At 42.0% G+C, this 21,489-nt stretch overlaps 1 protein-coding gene across 2 annotated transcripts; it reads right to left on the bottom strand.

Moving 5' to 3' along the window:
* Positions 1 to 6,707: 6,707 nt before the first annotated feature.
* Positions 6,708 to 18,721, bottom strand: LOC126309067 (uncharacterized). 2 transcript variants are annotated; one of them, XM_049992091.1, is made up of 5 exons: positions 18,654 to 18,721; positions 16,452 to 16,745; positions 15,163 to 15,325; positions 11,411 to 11,578; positions 6,708 to 7,620 (listed from the first exon to the last, which is right to left on the bottom strand). In XM_049992091.1, the coding sequence occupies exons 2-5, from the start codon at positions 16,719 to 16,721 to the stop codon at positions 6,863 to 6,865; spliced, it is 1,359 nt and encodes a 452-aa protein (XP_049848048.1). In that variant the 5' UTR covers positions 16,722 to 16,745; positions 18,654 to 18,721; the 3' UTR covers positions 6,708 to 6,862. The 2 variants fall into 2 exon arrangements, with proteins under 2 accessions (XP_049848048.1, XP_049848049.1); XM_049992092.1 differs by having other exon boundaries at positions 11,411 to 11,592.
* Positions 18,722 to 21,489: the final 2,768 nt, after the last annotated feature.

Raw genomic sequence — 21,489 nt, forward strand, 5'->3', positions numbered from 1 at the left:
TCATAGATCACACCATACGATGTTCAACTTTGTGTGATAGCCAAAGGATCAAAACGTGTTAATATCGGTTTAGCAGTTGACACAGAGATCAAAGTCATATCAGAAAAACAAAGCAGATCGCGGGATGCAAATCTGTAGTCGTATTCTGCTTGGATGTGTTCCAGCCGAAACAGGAGCAAAACAGGATCCCTGTCTTGTGCTTATTAGTCTGTTGAATGTGGTCCTCTTCCAGTACATTCGACAAAAATTTACGCATGTCTCTGCAGGCCTTCAAGCACAGAACACGTTCTCCAATGGATCGATATATGTATATGTAATATACTCGATGTCAACAAGCAGATATTATTTGTTTTTCGATATATTGGAAGAGAGATGCGGCAATACCTTACAAGGGAGCGAGGGACGGCGGGATACAGACAGAGAGAGAGAGAGAGAGAGAGAGAGAGAGAGAGAGAGAGAGTGCATGCGTTTTTGTGCTACTTAAGGACAGTTGTCTGAAGGAGGCCAGTGTCTATGGGTTTGTGGCAGAAGGCTAGGTGCGGCCAGCAACCACAATGGGGTAGCTGTTGGCTGCAGAAAAACTGCGAGATGCTCAGAGGTGGCAGCTGACCATTTGAAAAAGCTGTATAGCTTCTTCCCCCGCCTTCTCCCCATTTGGTTGATGGTGAGAGGGAGGAAAGGAGATAATAAGACCTTGAGATTTCGGCGTATTGTGATTTTACATTGAAGAAAACACACATGCAACTACAGCCACCTCTGGAATCCGTACGTGTATTACCTTATGACCTGTTCATTACAAGTGCTACTTTCCTTCTCATGACAATTTCGATTTCTAATTAAAACAGTGTGATGCATTTTTTCATCAGTTGTTGTAGTGTGTATTGGCATTCATTACCTGGGCTGCAGGGTGATTGTCAAACAGGCGTCTATAGCGAACTCTACATTCTGTCCTGAGCTCTATGCTTACAGGTAATATACTTATTAAACTCCTCTTTCTGACGCTAGAATCTCATTTGAACGTATTTCCTACCAACAATAATAAAGATATGACCTTAAATCACAGATTTTTCCCCTGCCAGCTTTTAGGTGAAGGGTAGTGTTTGAGTGCATCTGTTACAAGTTTTGAGTGGTATCGCGAAATTATTTTTCCTAGCAGGTTAACACCTGTTGTATGGAATCATCAGTTTTTGAGCTGTGTTGCGAGGTTAGGCAGTCCGCCGGCCGGGGTGGCTGAGCGGTTCTAGGCGCTTCAATCTGGAACCGCGCGACCGCTACGGTCGCTGGTTCGAATCCTATTTCGGGCATGGATGTGTGTGATGTCCTTAGGTTGGTTAGGTTTAAGTAGTTCTAAGTTCTAGGGGACTGATGAGCTCTGAAGTTAAGTCCGATAGTGCTCAGAGCCATTTGGACCATTTATTTAGGAAGCCCTTGAGTAGCGCTACGCTTATAGTTGTTTAATTAGGCCCAAACATTATGATTAATTACATAATCAGGACTGATTCAGTCAAAGTGAAGTACACTAACCTTCGTCGATTGCATCTGGGCAATTACCTTGGGGGTGTATTAGGACTTTCTCTTCAGGAGAATCTCAGTTCGAGTCCCAGAAAGACCGCTGCCGTCTCGCCAATAGAGTAGGGGGAGGGGGGGTTGGAGGAAGGAGTTGCTGGGGAGTTTGGGAAGCAGTGGGGACCCACCTGCAGGCTAAGAAAAACAAGATGTCATCCAGGGGTGGGGTGAGGGTAATTAATTGATCAATTTAATCAATTTGTATATCAAGTTGATATCGAAATTGCGCCTATGCTCCAATTACGCTACTTCTTAAATGCTTTCCATGAACACTGGAATCTTAGCATGTATCAGTATGCTGCTGAAGATACAGGGAAACTGTTGCTCAATGTCGGTACTACAACTGACTATTGGAGTCAGTGCGGCGTTTTTCTGATAACGCACGGCTGCATTTATCGTGATATTAGCTGAGTGTCTTATGTCGCCAGGGTGTGTATGTATTCCAGTCTTCTATTAGTCAGTCAGTCAGTCCCTCCTCTACCTCTCCCCCCCCCCCCCCCCCCCAGAGAGGTCTATCATCACTGCAAGGTCGCGTGAACCAGACTTCCCGCGTTCCGACCGGCCCCACGTAGCAATGGTTCCTGTAATGGTGGACTGTGCGGACACACTTATTCCAGGTGATCGACGGATCAAAAACTCCTCGCTGCTCAACTGGACGTCTCTGTTAGCGAAAGGATTGTGCCGGCTGGATTCCTCGCCGCATAAAGACGGCCATGAATAGAAACCAAGGACCATATGTTCTGAATTGCTTGTGCGTTACATGGCTGATGGTGACAATTTCGTGTCCAAAATCGTCGTTGGCGGTGAAAATATAGGTTCATCATTTTGAACTGGGAGCAAACCCAATCTCTCTCGTTCAAATCCGCACTCTCGGCAGGTCAAATCATGGCGCCGGTCTTCTGGGACCCTGAAGAGGTTATTTTATTTGATGTTTTCCCTCTTGGTTCAATGATCAACTCTGAAGTTTATTGTGCTGCCCTCAGAAAACTGAACTCACTACACCGTGTTCGTCACCACAAATATGCAAACTAGTATCTTTTTAATGGCAACCCAAAGCCTCGCACAAACCTGAGCAACCAAGAGGAACTCGCGGAAGGTCAGTGGACTCTTCCGTCCCATTCAGCATAACGAAGGATACACTTCGCGGCAAGTAGTACGCGGATGATGCAAGAAGACGATGGCTCCAACGTCAGTGTGGTACTACGCAGGCATACAGAGCCACCCAGTAAGGGGCCTAAGCCCACTGCAGTGAACTGATATTACGTTGAAAAACAGATGAGTAGCCAAAAGAGTGGAGAATAGCAAGGTATATTGGAATCATGAATAAAACCAACCTGCTTTCAGAAAGATGGGTTGAATTATTTACTGAACACCTCTTACTGAAAGTCTCCTTACATATGAATTAAATGAGTTTAAGATGGTAAAATATTTAAAATTTGAAACCCCCATCTTGTTCTTTGATATTGCAACAGTGTTCAAGTTAAGTTGCAACGTGATAGCCGTGTAACTTCCACGTGATTGCATAGGGAGGAGAATAAATTCTGTACATTGACTACTTCTACATCCATACTACGCAAGCCACCTGACGGTGTACGGCGGAGATTGGAGGGTACCTTGAGTACCTCCATCAGTTCCCCTTTCTATTCCAGTCTCGTATTGTTCGTGGAAAGAAGGATTGTCGGTATGCTTCTGTGTGGGCTCTAATCCCTCTGATTTTATCCTCATGGTCTCTTCGCGAGATATACGTAGGAGGGAGCAATATACTGCTTGACTCTTCGGTGAAGGTATGTTCTCGAAACTTCAACAAAAGCTCGTACCGAGCTACTGAGCGTCTGCAGAGTCTTCCACTGGAGTTCATCATCTCCGTAACGCTTTCGCGATTAGTAAATGATCCTGTAACAAAGCGCGCTGCTCTCCGTTGGATCTTCTCTATCTCTATCAATCCTATCTGGTACGGATCCCACACTGATGAGCAGTATTCAAGCAGTGGGCGAACAAGCGTACTGTAACCTACTTCGTTTTCGGATTGCATTTCCTTAGGATTCGTCCAATGAATCTCAGTCTGTCATCTGCTTTACCGACGATCAACTTTATATGATCATTCCATTGTAAATCACTCCTAATGCGTTCTCCCAGATAATTTATGGAATTTACTGCTTCCAGTTGCTGACCTGCTATTTTGTAGCTAAATGATAAGGGATATATCTTTCTATGTATTCGCAGCACATTACACTTGTCTACATTGAGATTCAATTGCCATTCCCTGCACCATGCGTCAATTCGCTGCAGATCCCCTGCATTTCAGTACAATTTTCCATTGTTACAACCTCTCGATACACCACAGCATCATCTGCAAGAAGCCTCAGTGAACTTCCGATGTCTTCCACAAGGTCATTTATGTATATTGTGAATAAATAGTTCATTGCTCGTCTTGTATTTGGTGAACGATAGATACGAGCGACTTCATTTTCGAAAAGCGCTTAGTGCCAAGCATGTGGATAACAACGGAAACGTCGTGTGACGGATAGGTTTCATGAACGGCTTGATGAGGAACCATAAAATCGTCAGGCTGTGATCGCGAGGGAGAAGAAAGCTTTTTCGACTGGGAACAGTTTTGGATGTCCGCGGTGTGGTCGTCCGTGAACGTAAAAGGCCAACCCGTCCTGAAGGTAACGCTTCAGTGAGGTAACGCGCTCGCATTCCAAGTCAATCAGTAAGCGTGCTGCAGAACTTTTGAGAGGCGCACTGTGCAATGTGCCTCCAGACCCCAAGCACGAGTAATTATTTACCTTTTTCAAGCAATTCCTCTGTTTTGTCTAGCTGATGCGACAACTGTCAACCGGTTCACACCGGAATAGGCCGCATCGTCTTCAGTAACGCCGACCTGCCAATCAAATCACGTCACCTGTCTGATAAGGCTGAGGACTCTTGAGTTGCGACCGAAAATTTTTTTAAGAGCCGCCGCCTCGAGCAAATGCTAAACGGCTTAAACAGTTTCTCATGTTGGTGAGCAAGTCATACAATATCTTTTAAATAAACACTCCGCCGTTTAACGTTAATTACGACCCACGTTTCGGCCTTTTATGCAATTTACGCCGTTTTCCAGTGATTCACTTGAAAATGGCATCATAGTCGAAATCAGGGTCTTAAATAAAAAGCGTGAAATGACTTCATTTAAAAACTGAATTACTTACTTTCTTCGTCTTTGTATTTTCACTTTTCCTTTGAGTTGGGTCTGTGGTTGATATTCCGTCGTCGTCCTGGCCCTCCTCGTGTCCACACACACCACCCGACCATGAATAAATAAACAGATACGGTCTCCTTTTCTAAACCTAAGAACGTTGTGTTAATTACTAACCGACACTCCTATCCAGCCCTCACTACATCTGAGATGGGACATACAGCACAACATAAATTCATATGAACATGTGATTTAGGTCTCCAAGCATTCGAGTCAATGCTAGCAACGGAGACAAACCGCCAGAAGAGTTTCACGCTGTGCAGTGGTGGTGGTGGATATACAGACGATTTAGACAAATGACTTAAATAAAAGCTACAATGAACTATTTGCACATGTAAAAAGACTTTCTGGCCTAACGGTAAAAAATGTACTAATTCTGTCAGGCTTATGACTGTGTTATACTTCAGACTGGTGCAGTGGTAGGCAAGCTCGCCTTGGGTGGGTTTTAAGAACCCTTTGAGTATATTTTGCTTTCATGTCTAACGTTATGTATAACCACAGTATTGATAGTTCAAGTCTTAAATCCTACGCACCCATGCCGAGTGAGGACTTATTCGATTGTGTTATTTGCATTAGCCAGCCCTTCATCGTAGCTGCCTTTGCTGTAGGCGAACTTTGTCCTATGCCAGCCATTAACCGAAGGTACGCCGCAAATCTCTGGATGAACCATTGCAGTGATTAGTACGTGTTTGGACAGTGAGCAGATCATTCCTATGGATGACGGCTCGCCAGCTGCTGCAGCGAAGTGCTCTCAACACAAATGCGGCCTAATAGCGGACATTCGCAGTTTCAGCAAAGCCCTGTGACCCAACAGGCACTTTTTCGTTTTCTCTTTAAACGAAGTATTAAGAGAAAAATACTCGTAAGTAGCTTGTTAGTACCTTCATACCACTAAAGACGAGATCACGAAATGAACTCATGATCACTGTATGCGATCATCTCGTTGGACGTGTAATCACTTCTTACAGTTTGCTTTGTAATGGAAACTTCGAACAACGCGCTGACTTCTCTCCGTCTTGCTGAAGCTTCAACTGTCAAACACCTAGTTGGATGTTAAACGTAAGATATTTGCTTATCGATATTGAAGTCCTCGCATGACATTTTATACTTGTTCACACCGTTCAAAATTAGACTGGAGCACGGTTGGAAACCTTTTCCAATAAAAGGAATACTGTAATGGTATCTAAAAAAGTTTTTCCTTGACAGAATATGACTTCATGTCGGCAGTTTCTATTAATTCCATCTATGCGACTAAGCTATGTGAAAATTCGGGGACGAATTATAAAATGGTTTTGTATTTAAAAAAATTGTACGTGAAATATTATATAACCGGTTATCCAAGTGTGATATTGGTAAACTAATTCATTTTTTTAACTGCGTAGTATTCCGTTGCCAGCGTCAGTTCACAATAGTTTGAGATCGTCATGTGTCACGATACTATACTGGAGAAAGCAACGCGCCGGTCACGTACCAGAAAGTCACTACCCTTCGTCAGAACTTTGGCTCCAGTATAGCTTAAGCTATGACGCGGTACGATATTCAAAACTTACGTCGCTAGCGTTATGCTGAAACAGACAAATTGCTGTGTTACAATTGAGTCTATGTACTGAGTGGAAATTTTAACGCTGAAGTTTATACTACGTATGAAATGGGTTTACTTTCTGTCAGTTAATTCTGTTCCATGAATTTTAGAATGACCATATTAACTTTACAAAATCTTATTGCAACTTTGGGGAAGCAAATAGGCTTCTGATGATGTTGGTGGCTGTCCCCAGCGACTGGCAAAAAGCAAAGCTATTACTGAACACGAACTTTTAATCTGGTCTTTGCGATGTTTCTGCTAACGGTGGATTACTTTACTGTATTTCATGTCGTTTCTACAGCATCAGAAAATATTGCATATAATAAAATCATGCCTTTATTTTAAACTTCCACAGTGAAACAAGCTTGAGGTTTATATGTTCAAGCAATGCAACTATGAGCTTCAATCTTAACAACTAAGTATTTACAGAAATCACATGTAGGACTAGATTACAAACATTTTTACACGTATAGTCAATCATTGCTGGACGTGCTACTTTGTTGACTAGGATTGGTGATGTGTGGTGATAAGCGAGGTATGAAAGAATGGCGTCGGCGAATGTTCCCCGGTCTCGCAGCGGAAACCGACCCGCGAGCTGTGCCCGCGGCTGCACCGCCTACTTGCAAGTGGTCCAGAGTACACGAGTCCGAGCTCTGCGGAGCTTCCAGCTTCGGGACAGCGACACGCAGGCTTTCAATCCCGCTTTGCTCTAGACCGTCTCCTTGCGTATCCCTTTGAGTCAGAATTTCGTTCACGCTTCCTGGGTTAGTGAAACCCTGACGTTCAACCTCAGCTGGAGCATGCTCTGAAGAAAGTGCATCATACCAGTTCTCACTTCGACCGGACTTCAAGGAATCTTCTAAATCTTGCGTAATGGGGTCTAGGATCGTAGATACGATGATCCTCTGTGCGTCGGTAGCGTCGTACTGGGATGCTGGTCTGCTGTCGCTGACAGAGCAGGTTTCCGAGGATGCGCTGGTGGCGGTGGCTTTTGCCTGGGAGACCGACTTCGTCCCCAGCGGGATTAGCGGCTGCGGGTCCGCCGCCGCCCGTGGAGAGTGGATGGGTAGGGCATCCGGGGCGCGCCGCCTGCGCAGGCGGTACACCACCGAGCGACGCGCTGCGGCGGCTGATCCATGGTCACCACCCTCTTCACTGGTCTTTGACGAGGACGAAGGACTCGCGACTCTTACAGCTGCGGACCAGGGCCCCCGTCTTGGAGTCAAACCTCCTGCAGAAGTAATAATTCAGTGACGCTGGTGCTGAAAATTACACTTTCCAGAAATTCAAAATCAGACTTAAAGTCCTTGTGGGGGCAGGCAACCATTACGAATGTAATTCTTGGAAAGAATATAAAAGAGCTGTCTGGTTGCGTAGAAAGCAGACGGGTTTTCTCTGAATTCAACTTTTGACCCGTTTCGGGTTTTACGCGTTTTATGATGACCTATTAATAACAATTATTTTATTTTAGGTATTTCACGACCATCACGGTTCTACCTGTTATTCTGCTTATTAGTAATAATATTCGAGTTTAAATCGAAGTCGCATGTACTCATATAGAAAATGGTAAGTACTTTGTTTTTTTATTTAATATTATCCGTACACAATTTGCTTCAGGAAGCTTGCGATTTTGTAAAAAAAAAAAAAAAAGAAAAAGTAACATAGCACTTCTTTTAATAATAGGACATCGGATGATGAGTTGAACCCGAAACACGTATGAAGTTGAACTCAGACATAATCTGAGACTGTTTTTAAGTAAGCAAACGGTGGTTTTAATTTCTTTCCAGTTCCTACTTCCAGGAAGGAATTTTTCATGCTACCAATGATTATTGGCTTCGATTACACTGATACAGCCATTTCAAACAATCTCCTAAAAAGTTTAAAAGAACCGATTCCTTCGTGAAAGCCAAACGTCTGTGATGTACAGTTAGAACATAACCGAAATCAATCTGCCCTTTAATGTCTAAATTTCATATTCAACTTTATTTGCGCGCCGACAGACTCGTCGAGAAAAATACGGAAAAATGCAGGTTCATATCGGATTCACACTTATTCAGTGTAAGCTACGGTTAACTATTATTCCAGAGTAACTACTTCGCCGTATTGCGACCTGCAGCCATTTCCCTTGCTATTTGTGAGAGTGAAACGTACGTTTGACATTACTGTAATCCCATTGATGAATTTGAAGAGGAGGGGGCGGGGGGTAAGGGGGAAAGCAAGAAAAACTTAGCCAACTAGTTGCGAAACTTAGGGTTACTATCCCGTGATTGACACCTCTAGAAGGATCTCTCTTAGAAGAACCCATGACTTGGGATAGTTCTGGTTTTTTGTCAGTTTTATATATACGAGTACCTCCGTTCAGTTCATCTAAAGTACAATCGCGTAACAACGCCTACTCAAGATTTTTAGAAATATCAAAACCTAGATCAAGGGTAATGAACTTCAGTTTTGCAGCTGGATAGCTGCTTTTTCCGACCTCTACAGATTTACACAATTGCTGATTCGCAGCCGCGTTTAAGATTTTGATTTCATTGATAATTTAACCTCTTTCCTAGGCTGTCCTGGTTATGAACAAGTAGGTCGATGTCTGTTATGGAGTTAAGACTCGGTATCAGACACAGGAACTCTACGAATTTTAGACATTGTATTTTGACTTTCATTGTAATTTTGACAAATTTAATTGGAAGTATACCACCGATATTGAAGATCATGGGAATCCGGAAAGCATTCAAGAGCTATATTGCTCTTTACGTGAATTACGTGTATGTTATACCTCCACTTAATTTGAACAATGAAAGTAAGAAATTCAAGAATCAGTAATAACCTCATGTAAATTGCATTGAGTCGCAGGTACGTTTTTATGTATATCTTTAAGTGCGCGCAGAATTGTAGCTAAGATTGTGGCTGATAACTGCAGGCAACTTCCTTACGATGCTCTCTGATGGAACCGCCTATTAACCACACTTCATTATGTTAGAACGAGCCTTTGGTAGTATCACAAATACATTAACCAAGTTTCCGTTGATACGGGCTCTATACGATCAGTGTGTGGAAAGACCTAACAAATTTGTGCAAGAGACTACGGTGCTTACCGACTCAGTCCATGAACACTTCTTAGGTTCTCTTTCGTATTCCTAGGTGGTATGGAACAGACTGACGAGCATACACCTTACGGAGGCTACTTCCGGGGGTGAATTTCACGCCGTTAGGGTTGCCTAGAAACTAACTTAGTGTCTGCTTTTCCTACAGCCGGTTAGGTTTTCTAGTTTACACCACTTTTGGTATGTATATTTTCGGTTTTAACACTTTGTAACTTCTAATATCGTAACGCAGTAATAATAGGTTCTTTCGCCTATTTTGTAATAAACTATTTTTCTCAAGGGTCTTCGCCTGTACTATCTCGACTTAAAGTACAAAAATACTGCAGTCCTACGTTGCTGGCAGAGGTAGTGCAGAAATTTTCAACGTTTTCCACTTTAGATAGGTTGTGACAAATTCACTGTACTGCTAGGCAAGTGCTATAGGCACGATTAACATTACAAGTTCATGCACTCGGCACTTTAGTAAAAATTCTCTCTGAAAAAATTAATCATGGGATGCCTTTGTAAGGGATCCACTGTTGCTTTTGAAGTAGAAAAAGAAATTAATTCAGTTAAAGTCATGACTGTTCATCCAATTAAACTGATGTAGCTTCTGTCTACAAAATTCATTGGTTAAAGGAAGGCATGAAAGTAGAAGTTTTCAACAACCAAGATGAGTCATCGGCTAGAATTCACACGCAAGCAGCCACTGACCATCTTAAGCTACAGCATAATTAAATTTTGATGTTGGATTGGAACATTACATCTGATTACTGAAATACACTGAATCTCAGAACTCATTTTTTCATAGGATGCGAAGGTTCGCTGCAGCTCAGTAACGCTGGTTCCATTAAGGAGTTTGATTGTTTAGCTCTAAAGCTATTTGATAATGAGCTACGAAAATCTCATTTTTACAACTGCCCAACAAACGATACTAATAACTAAGCACATTTGAAATTTCTAATGCGGCTTGTCAGTGAAACTGCATAGTTTCGTGGTACACAGCTACACGTAAGAGAAGAAACAAATACCGCATTTAGCTTTGCTGACAAATCGGGATGGCCGCTTCTCGATTCGTTTATCAGCCGGTAACACGGAAGGACATGTAATATGCTTGACACATATGTAGCATTTCTTTCTCAGAAAAAAGGAAAACCTGTTCTAGTGGCCGAGCTTTAGCTTAGCCCAAGACCTGGTGCGACTGGCTGGAAGGACTAAATTTCGTCTGCCGTGATGCGCTGACAAATCGAAAAGCTGCAGTCCTTATTTCAGTGTTTCCCATGGTAACATGCTGTATTTTGTGGTTTTCGCATTTATACTTATTACAAACACACCTTCAGTGAAACACCACATTGGTATCTCCAAAAGACGCCGTTCCTAGTACGGTTCGTTGCTCAAGAGTGGCAGAAAGTGTGTTTCATATCGATTGTGCGTGTGCTTTAGGGGTTTTACACAAATATGAAGTCATTAGCTATTTTAACCATCATGAAGGGGTTTAGATGTATATGACAATTAAGCAATTGCGTAACAAATTTATGTTACTTTACTGGTTTTGGGCAATTACTGCCCTTCTGTAGAATGTGATATAAATGATTATAGTGTCAACAATAAGAGGCACACAGCAAAATACTGTGGTTTTGTGGGTCGTAGTGCTTGTACAAAGAATAAAGAAGCGAAATACGTGAATCCGTTTTTGCAACTTTCTACTGTCTGTGCCAACAGTAGCACGTGTTTCGCTTTTTTTGTACCGTTTGTGCCTACACTATGACCCACATAACCAAAATATTTTGCTGCATGCATTTTATTGTGGACACTAAAATAACGCTGTAAGTGTATCCTTATGAAGAAGGGTATTAAGTGCCCAAAACAGGTAAAATATGTAACTAGTAGCTCATTTTATTACACTGAGTGGTTAGTTTAAGGCTGGGCAGGTATCCGTACCTGACGAGTGACTGCCTCTCCGGCGCGGACTGGGCCCGCCTGGGCCCCGGGCAGCACGACGGTGGGAGGATCCGAGGACGAAGTCGAGGCCATGACCGGGCTGTAGGCGTGTCCGTGCGGGTTTCTGCTCGAGTGCGGGTCGGTGGGAGGCGGCGTGGACCGCAGCCCCTGCAACGGTCCGGCTGCAACGCATGACTCCACCAGTCAACACGGCGGCGGCGACACACACACACACACACACACACACACACTATTACATAAGGTGTGAAATACGTAAGTCAGTTAATACTTGGGGGCCTGTGTTCGACTGCTGCAGGTAGTACGACTGTTAAAGCATGTAACCGGATGGCCCAATGTTTGTCTCGCAAGGGAAACTTCACTAGATAAAAGAATGACATTAAGGACGTACCGTGTAATGTGCAATGAAAAATAACGACTGAACTATGAGCGTTTCTTTATCAACTTCCACTAACACTGTGCCGTTGACTCTTCTGTTGCATTCGCGCCTCTGGTAACAGGTCAATTAAAAAAATAGAGGTGGAGAGGTTTAAAACGTAACTAGAAGGCAGAACAATTCTGAAAGTTTACTAAATTAAGAAAACTTGCGTAAAATATCCTTAGAAATGTTTGTAAGATTACAGAAAAATGGCTGCGGTATGTTAACGAGATAATGCATGAAAGAATTAAGATTATCCGACCTATTAGGGTAAAAAAAGAAGCGGACGAATGAAATTAGTCCAGCGTTTCTATTCACCTTTTAGATACGAGGTTTTAACGACCGATGCAGCAAAATGAGTGAGTAAATTTGGAGTAAGTGTACAGGTCCATCATTTGTACGAATAATTCCTACGTGAAAATTCTGGCAGAGAAAGTGCAATGCTGCAGTTCCTACATGCTTCAAACTGAAGATCTTATGATCTGACACGATTTACATTTGGAACATTTCATTAGAATTTACGTTTGAAGTGCGGTAATATTCGTTGTACATTCTGAAGTTCATGTTAATGTATCGCTTTTGAATATTCAAGTGCTTGGCACAGCCACCAATTTATTTTTATTTAACCGATCATAGTTTTATGACTTCTACATTAACTCTTGTATGAAAACAACAAAAACTTCATGTTACGTTCCAAGGTAAGGATTAAGTGCTGCGTATAGGGAAGTCATTTGTCTCTAATCTTTGGTTTGGGTGATTAATAGCAACAGCAGCGGAAAATATCAGAGTATTACACTACCCATGATAACCTCATTCCAATTCGTTATTTGCAAGCAAGGACTACTTTTGAAGATCCCATAGCAGCAAATCTAGCCAAGGCATGCTTTTGAGCCCTCGTGGAAAGTGTTCGTTATGACCAGTACACTGCGTTACTCGCATACTGGTTTTCTACTTGAGGTTTAAGTAGAAAACTTTTATGAGGTCACTTCCCATTTTTAAGCTGAAGGCCCAGATACGTGTGAGAGCCACCACACGTATTTGCTGTCTATTGTAGTCAGATGCCGTAACAGAGTCACTTCAGAAACCAGTGTGTTTCTTCTAATGAGTTATTCGAATGGCCATTGGCTGTGCTAATGCACACCATTTGTGATCCATGCCAGATTGTTTAGTTGGAACTTTGTGTGTTTCCTAAAACTGAACATCTAACTTAGTGAAAATCTCAGTAGGAAGTTTGTTTGTCGTGCAAGTAATACAAGTGTTTTGTTAGGGTATGTTATGGTTACTGACCTATGTGAAGGAAAAGATCCACCTGAATCTTTCTATACCCATATGACATTCAGGTATCTAATGATCCAGGTGACTTTTACTTCCGCAAATAGCTCAGTATTAGAAGCTATACTTATCTCGAAATAATTGGAAGGTGTTATAGGAGCAAGCCAACGGCCTTGCCGCAGTGGTAATACCGGTTCCCTTCATATCACTGAAGTTAAGCTCTGTCGGGCTGGGCTACACTTGGATGGGTGACTATACGGTCTGCAGAGCGCTATTGGCAAGCGAGGTGTACTCAGCCCTTGTGAGATCAACTGAGGAGCTACTTGATTAAGAAGTAGCGGCTCCGGCCTCTGATACTGACATACGGCCGGTAGAACGGTGTGCCGACCACATGCCTCCCCATATCGGCATCCAGTGACGCCTATGTGCTGAGGATGACACGGCGGCCTGTCGGTACCTTTGGGCCTTCATGGCCTGTTAGGGAGGAGTTTAGTTTTATTATAGGAGTAGGTGTACAATCGGCGCAATGCAAAAATGGATACAGGTGATACCCACAGCTGGATGAAAATCCTCTTTAGGTCATACGATCTTCAGTTAAAGTTTCTTCTGAGCATTGTATGCGGATCTACAGACTTTCCCATTACGCCGTATCTTTATATTTTAATGCTTTGGCTGATTTATTTATTCGGCCATATTTTATTTAGCTGTTCCATCTGGGAGCCTGTGTAAATTTCGTCCTTTCACCCTTTTCTGCCTCCTTTCGACGTTACCATCATGGATCTTCGTTTACATAATAGCAACGTTCCGTTTGTCTCAAGGGTTCATTCTTGAGGTGCAAATAGCGTAAGAGATTAACGTAAAGTTTCTGCGTAATTCCTACAGCTTTTAGGAGGAGCCTTCTCATGAAATGTGATACATTAGTAATACTGCTAGTAAGTAATGTTGGCAATGAAATTGTGAGACGTACAAATTTTCTACGTGAGGAATTTAATTCCTTAAGAAAGTGCAAGCAATTTCTTCCTTTGATAAAGTGTTTCCGTCCATTCAACGATTGAACTGTCAAGAGAACCTTTCTGCTTGTTCTATGAAATGATTGCCAGGTCATAATTTCTTAGAAATGTTTGTAGAAACGTTTTATTTTCTAACACACCTTTCAAATGCAAATTATATTGTTTATCGGAATTTATCTCAATCAGAAGAATGTCAACTAAAGCATGGTTTATTAGCTTACTTTAGTAGGGAAATTTAATAGCGAACTTAGTGGTTACGGAGCACACAGTTTGTGTTTACAGACATCCTTCGCCAGTCATTGTGATGCGGGAAAGGAATAATCGTAAACGCTGAAGCTCCCGACCTTATTGGAAATCACAGCCTCATTTCAGTAGAAATCAGCAGATTCTCATGCCCCAATATTATTGGAGTCATTAAAATTGTGATGCACCATGAAGTTATTTCTGTGATCTGTTAAACGTCAGAAAAAAAACCGAGCATTCTATAAAACATCTTAATTGTTCCACGCGGAACAGTGTCTATAAAAAAGCGAGGTCCGCAAACAACTTTCCTATTTCAATAGGAGGCAATAATTCCATACTGTTTTGAACTAATCATTTACTTTCATGTCTAATTGGAACACTTTCCCAGTTCTACACGACATCGTGGTACCATGAAAACTGAAGATGGTATCATCCGTCAGCCAAGTGTAACGAAATGATCCCCGAGAGAAATCCTTCAATTGTAAAATTCAGTTCTCGGTACCTGTGGTAAAAACAAATTTCACCACAACCAGGGATTTGTAAGAAGTGGAGTGTAAATTGTTTCACGAAATAGTGACTAAATTCCGGCATGTCAGTGGGGGCAGTTTCAGTTCAATCGCGTCGGAAGTAAATACTGTTATTCAGTAATTTCAGGAAAGACTAAAAAGACTCACTTTTACAGTAAATATCAGATTATTTAAATTCTGTTGAAAACTCCGGTAAAGGTCCCATCTACTATAAGAATATCACAAACCAACTTTCATAGTGCTTGAGTGAGAACGCAAGCTTACCTTCCTCAGTCCTGAGCGGCGAGATGAAAAACAGGACGAAGTTTAAAGATGCTCTAAGACATTCGATCACGACGTATAGGATGTACGATATGATGAGCAGAAAGAACACGATCACACGACCAATCGTGATGGAGAGGACGAAACCTCTCACGGTTTCATGTATCTGAAACAGCAAGCACTCATTATTAAAATTGTGTATTAGTTTTATCTTCTTGTTGCGTGGATAAGTTGACAACACGTTATGGTCAACGTTTAGTACGTTTATAAATAAGGTACATTCTGCGGGAACACCGGTAAATGTTTAAATGAGATCGAAATTAGTTAATCCGTTTATCCCACCCATACAGTCTTCTGTAATTTGTATCCGGAAAGTTTAGTGGAGAGAAAATTTTTTTAAACTTTCTTCTGCCAGTATAATTCTCAGGGGAGGTTTTCATAGTCTTATGGACATATACTATTGTGCACAAATGAGGTTACATTATGGATGTTTTGGGCTGTTGGTTCCTCCTTTTATGAAATTTAACACCATTTTCAGCTTATAGCTAAGTACTTCACACAGACAAGTTTCTTTTTGTGCGGTATTCTGAACGTCAGCCTACATGAAATTAGAGAATGGATATTCTCAAGTGAATTCTTTGATCGATTGATCCAATTTCTCCAGGAAGTTGTTTTTATGACTAAGAATGGAAGTACGCAAAGGTAAGTTAATTTTCTGATGCATACATATGAAACAGGGAACACACGTAGACAACATTCTGTTAACTCAAGCGTTTGAGGAGACCTGTAGTATTGTTTTGAATTGAGTTTATCAATATTCGCGCCCAGGAATTGTGAACATTCAGTTTCACAGGTTCTTTTTCTGTGCTGTATCTCTTTTTATAAAACTGAAGTTTTAGACCATTTCCCAAGAGCCAATAAAATTTTATTTTTGAATGTAAGTTGCTGCTCCTATGTTAACTCTGTTGTGTAGTAGAGCCATGCTTTTATTAACTATTACTTTGCTTTATCACTAATAGCAACCGAATGTTCCCACATCTTGTGCAATTCCGATGGTAATTTATTAGCTGTCCAGAATAAGATGGATCGCGGTAACTGTATGATACCATATGATCCTGTACTTCTTACGAGTTGGACAGGAAGTGAAGCACTTATCTTAAGTAAAACGGCATTGTCTCTCTGAAGCATTGATTTGCACAGTGCCTTATTCAGATGAAAGGTCTCGCGAATCTCGTAAATCAGCTTATTACTTACTGTAGTTATCGACAGCTTAGCTCTATTAGTTTACTCACGTCAGATGCGGGCCACATAAGAATTGGACAACATCTTATTAGGAAGGCCAGGACATCGTGGAGAATCCTATCCGTGATGAGTATGGGGAAGTGGCAGAGTACGATGAGCGGCCGCGAGCAGAGAAGTACCAGCTGGACGAAGACCTCTGCGAGCTGCAGGCAGAGCCGCAGGGAGGTGTGCACGTGCTTCAGGCTGTGGTAGGATCTGCGCAGGCGCTGACTCACGTCAGCGAACAACGGCACTGTGCTGAGCAGCGAGTACGTGTCCATGGTAACCACTCTTTACGAAGGTACCTGAAACAACCGCAGAGGTGTTCGGGATATTCCTGTGTAATGCCGTGTGCACAGACTCCGTCGCAAACACTACGCGTAACAGCTGAAGTGAGCGTTAGGGAAAATTAACGTTGGTTGAAGTGACATGCCAGTGCTCATACATGTTACGTACTGCTGGGCCGTACCGTACCGTGAGCGAATTACTTCACCACGAAGATGACGCGTAAGATCCTTTGGATGGATGCGAAACTAAAGAACTGAGTCCCGACCGTCAAGTACTATTTCCAATTATTTAGTAGAATTAACTACTCTCCGTATATTTAAATTGCCAGCACTTTCCATTATACGTTTAACATTCGTGATAAACGTTATGAAAGCTACAAAACCGGAGTGAGTCAGTCACAAGCTCGAATAGTCGAAATTTGGCAGATGAAACATTGCATTCCCTAGAGAATGAGCCACCATTTTAATGGAACATTCCTGTTAACTATATGGATTTACGTGGTCGGGAGCAGATCTTGCTCCTCCCCCTTTTTCCGACTAATGTGTTTTAACCACCTCGTTCTCACACACTCATATTTTCCACTGACGTGAACATTTCAACGGAATGTCATTCAGGACGTCCAACGACAAACTGGCACGCCTAGGAAGTCTAATGTTCTAATCCAAAACTTTGTTAAATAAGCTATCCATTGCAATATAAATACACACACACAAATGGCTAATTATGGAAAACGATCACATGTGTCGAGAATGCTTTTTTTCCCTGACAACAGATCTCGTTAAAAACTTAACATTTACACCATAGGAAAGAAAAGGCAATTACTACACAGCGCAGGAACTGACAGAAATTAATGTCTCTGGTAGTCTTGACGAATTGTGCATACAACCTGCTAGGTTGTTTACACCATACTTTATCCCGATTGCTTTACACAGAGCAATACCTTGTGTCCACCCGCGTCGCCCCATGAGGAGAATTGTTGCTTTTGAGTAAATACATTAAAACCCTTATTATATGGGGGAGGGGGCCTGTGTGATATGTTCATTCGTTACTTACATATGTTGCCTTAAGTTCAGACAGCATTTTATATGTTCAGAGGACGTTCAAAAGTCGTCTAATGCCATGGAACTCACAGATACAGAATAGTCGCAGTATTATAATTATATTTTCTTCGAAAACTGAATCTGTGGCATAACAAACTAGACTAAGCAGAAGCTAAAAACTGCGGCGTATGTGTCGATATATGAATAGAAAGATACAGAAAGACTAGCCATCGAGAGCAGTTTGATGTACTTATAAGTTACCAACTTACATCTAAGGCAAAGGTAGACGCACGGACCAGGTTTCATCTGACTGTACCCCATGCTGAGTAAGTATTCACATGTACAGTAAACAGAGGCTTTATGAGATTTGTCACACGTGATGACATGTATTTTCTGCGTTTTAATTTCAAATTTAGGTTATTTAATTAGATGCGAGCTATTGCAAACACTCCAACAACAGTTGCCAACATTTAGCTTTAAACTTTTGATTACAAAACAGCATTTCATTTGCACAGAACTACGAAGGGGAAGTTTTAGTATAAAAATATATGATACAGACTGCCTGAACTCTAAGTACACACTCCGTAGAAAGAACGATGCTATGCTTACAAACATGTTGCCTATAACAACTTTCTTAATTTATAAATACACATGAAAAATTGTTTTCGGAATTCAGTGAACCAACTTATTACTGTCTAACATAAGTCATTTTCATCCACATCGCACTATTTTGGAATAACAAAGCACAAAATAACTGACATAAATACCGAATCTATTATGGACATTGCGGGTGACCCACTTAATTCGAATACGGCAACCAGACAACTTCAGATGCCCAAACACTCAATGAACGCTAACTCAGCGATGGGCCAACAGACAACATACCTCAGCAATCAGGCTGCACGCACCGCTTAAGGCACACTCGCTACAATTGCGCCCCAGCTTCCCCTTTTGTAGGACCATATGGTACCAACGAGAGTGTAGTTCCAGAGTCTCTCACCAGGGCTGTCTTCACGTGGCCAACATTTTTAAGTTGAGGAATGGAAATGATAAAAAACGTGCTTAAGCAATGTGTGTATGCGTGCTCATTATTGATTTAAAGCATGCTCTGTAATCGAAATCGACTACGGTATTGACCACCCGGATCATCTAGCAGTGTTACCTGGAAAGAAGTGAAAGTGAGGTTGGGTAGTATAAGGGGCTCTACACACGTACCATCCAACCGACCGACCGACCGATAAATTGGACGTGAGCAGGCGTTTTGACCGACAGACGGACGAGCATTTCTTTCGGAACGAGGGTCGGGTAAGAGCATGCGACAGCCGAACCCCCCCCCCCCCCCCCTCTCTCTCCCGCAAGTTCACCCAGCAAACTGCGCCGTGCTCTCGTGCCAACCGCCCGACAAAAATTCGTCTTTTGTCACGACGCGTGGGATGGATTTAATGCTGCTGTGGGACACGTCGTGCGAGGAGTATAACAGTACAGATGCAAGAAAAGGAGCACGTTTCTAATTTTTTTTCACTTATACTTGATAGTTTCGTGTGGCAATTAGAGAGGATAAAGTTCCGGTGACCTTCTGTATTTCTGTCTTTAGGTTTTATTTCCGATACTTATCGGAAGTGAAGTCCAAAAACCAAAATATCGACATTAGATTAATGTTAACTCATAAAATATACTTTCTTCTTGTTATAAGTGATAGGAAAGATCATCGAATATCCAAGCCGTTTGCTATGAAAAGTAAAGTGTGGGAATTTTTTATACAGGTCTAATAGTTGCTAAATGCTCCATTTCATACGTATCTGTTGTATCTATTAAATGACGTGAGCCACCACGATACGTAGCTTTTCTTCTTGGAGTTTGAAATGAGTTTTTTAAATCTACAGTTCATCGTTTATGCTACATACGTAACTAAATCATACATGGACGTCTTTTGTTTTATTTATTTTTCTTTACCATAATGTATTTCCTCAGTCAACAGTAAATCATACTGCACTTTTCAAGAATCAGTTTGCAATTGAGGTTCTCTTAAGTTCTGCCAATGGCTGGCACTCATAAAGTTGCTAACAGGCGCTCCTTGCACTTACAGGCTCTATCATGACCGTGTTCTCTTACCTTAAGAATGGTTCGATGATGTTCAGCAGCTCCGAAATGCATGATTCATCCACTCTTAGATAATTACGAAAATCAGCTGATACCAGCTACTTAAGTAACAGAACATGGGTGAATTTATTTCCTTGCCAAAAAATGTTCAAATGTGCGTGAAATCTTATGGGGCTTAACTCCTAAGGTCATCAGTCCCTGAGCGTACACACTACTTAACCTAAATTATCCTAAGGACAAACACATACACCCACGCCCGAGGGAGGACTCGAACCTCTGCCGGGATCAGGCGCACAGTCCATGACTACAGCGACGAGACCGCTCGGCTAATCCCGCGCCGCATTTCCTGGCCGTAGGCATATCTTTAACCACAGCTTTCTCTCGGTTTCTTTGGCCTTGTTACCTTCAAAACAGCCAAGACACGCACCAGTTTTTGTTTGTGTGTAAAGCCAAGAGGAATCTCGTAAAACATAAAGACAGTGAACTTCAGGTAAGCAAATATCAACAACAGGGTGGCGCTGTAATGGCTGAGCGTAGTCGTAGGGACGTCTGTAGGCTGCCACGAAATTGGTCTGTCGGTCGGTTGATAAATTTTGCCGTGTGTAGCTGTCTTAAAGATCGTGAGTAGCCATCGTTGAAGTCGATTGTTTTGCGATCGGATGCGGCATTAGCATATGGGACACGCCGAGCAAGCCACACTTGTACATACAGTGCGCTTTTATATATTTTTGTCTGTGGCTTCTTGTCGCTGACTTAAAAGTAATACACAAACCTAGCTCTGACTAAAGTCTACGGAAGGCAAGACAAACACTGGAGCTGGATATCCCCTCTCGAAAGCTCCCAATCAGCTATGCGTCTTTGTCCCGCCACTACGTCAGTGATTCGAGAGTGGGTCAGAGCTTTAACAGACTAGTCTACCTGGAGAATGAAATGTATAACAAAGGAAATGAAAATTATTTGAGCATAATGATGTTTTAGTAAACATTATCAACTAACAGCTTTATAAAATTTAATAATCATTCACGATTATTTGAGAAATACCGTTTCAAAATGATAACTGACTACAGCCATCGGGTGATCAAAAAGTCAGTATAAATTTGAAAACTGAATAAATCACGGAATAATGTAGATAGAGAGGTACAAATTGACACACATGCTTGTCATGACATCGGGTTTTATTAGGATCAAAAAAATACAAACGTTCAAAAAATGTCTTATCAGAATAGCAACAATTAGCTTAACAAAGTAAAACAAAGCAAAGATGATGTTCTTTACAGGAAATGTCCACCATCATTCCTCAACAATAGCTGTAGTCGAGGAATATCGTTGTAAACAGCATTGTAAAGCATGTCGGGAGTTATGATGAGGCATTGGCGTCGGATGTTGTCTTTCAGCATCCCTAGAGATGTTTGTCGATCACGATACACTTTCTACTTCAGGTAACCGCAAAGCCAATAATCGCACGGACTGAGCTCTGGGGACCTGGGATGCCAAGCATGACGAAAGTGACGGCTGAGCACACGATCGTCACCAAACGACGCGCACAAGAGATCTTTCACGCGTCTAGCAATACTTTTTTTTGGTTCTAATAAACTCCATGTAATTCCAAGCATGTGTCTCA

The sequence above is a fragment of the Schistocerca gregaria genome, chromosome 1, assembly GCF_023897955.1.
Source record: "Schistocerca gregaria isolate iqSchGreg1 chromosome 1, iqSchGreg1.2, whole genome shotgun sequence".
Lineage (NCBI taxonomy): Eukaryota > Metazoa > Arthropoda > Insecta > Orthoptera > Acrididae > Schistocerca > Schistocerca gregaria.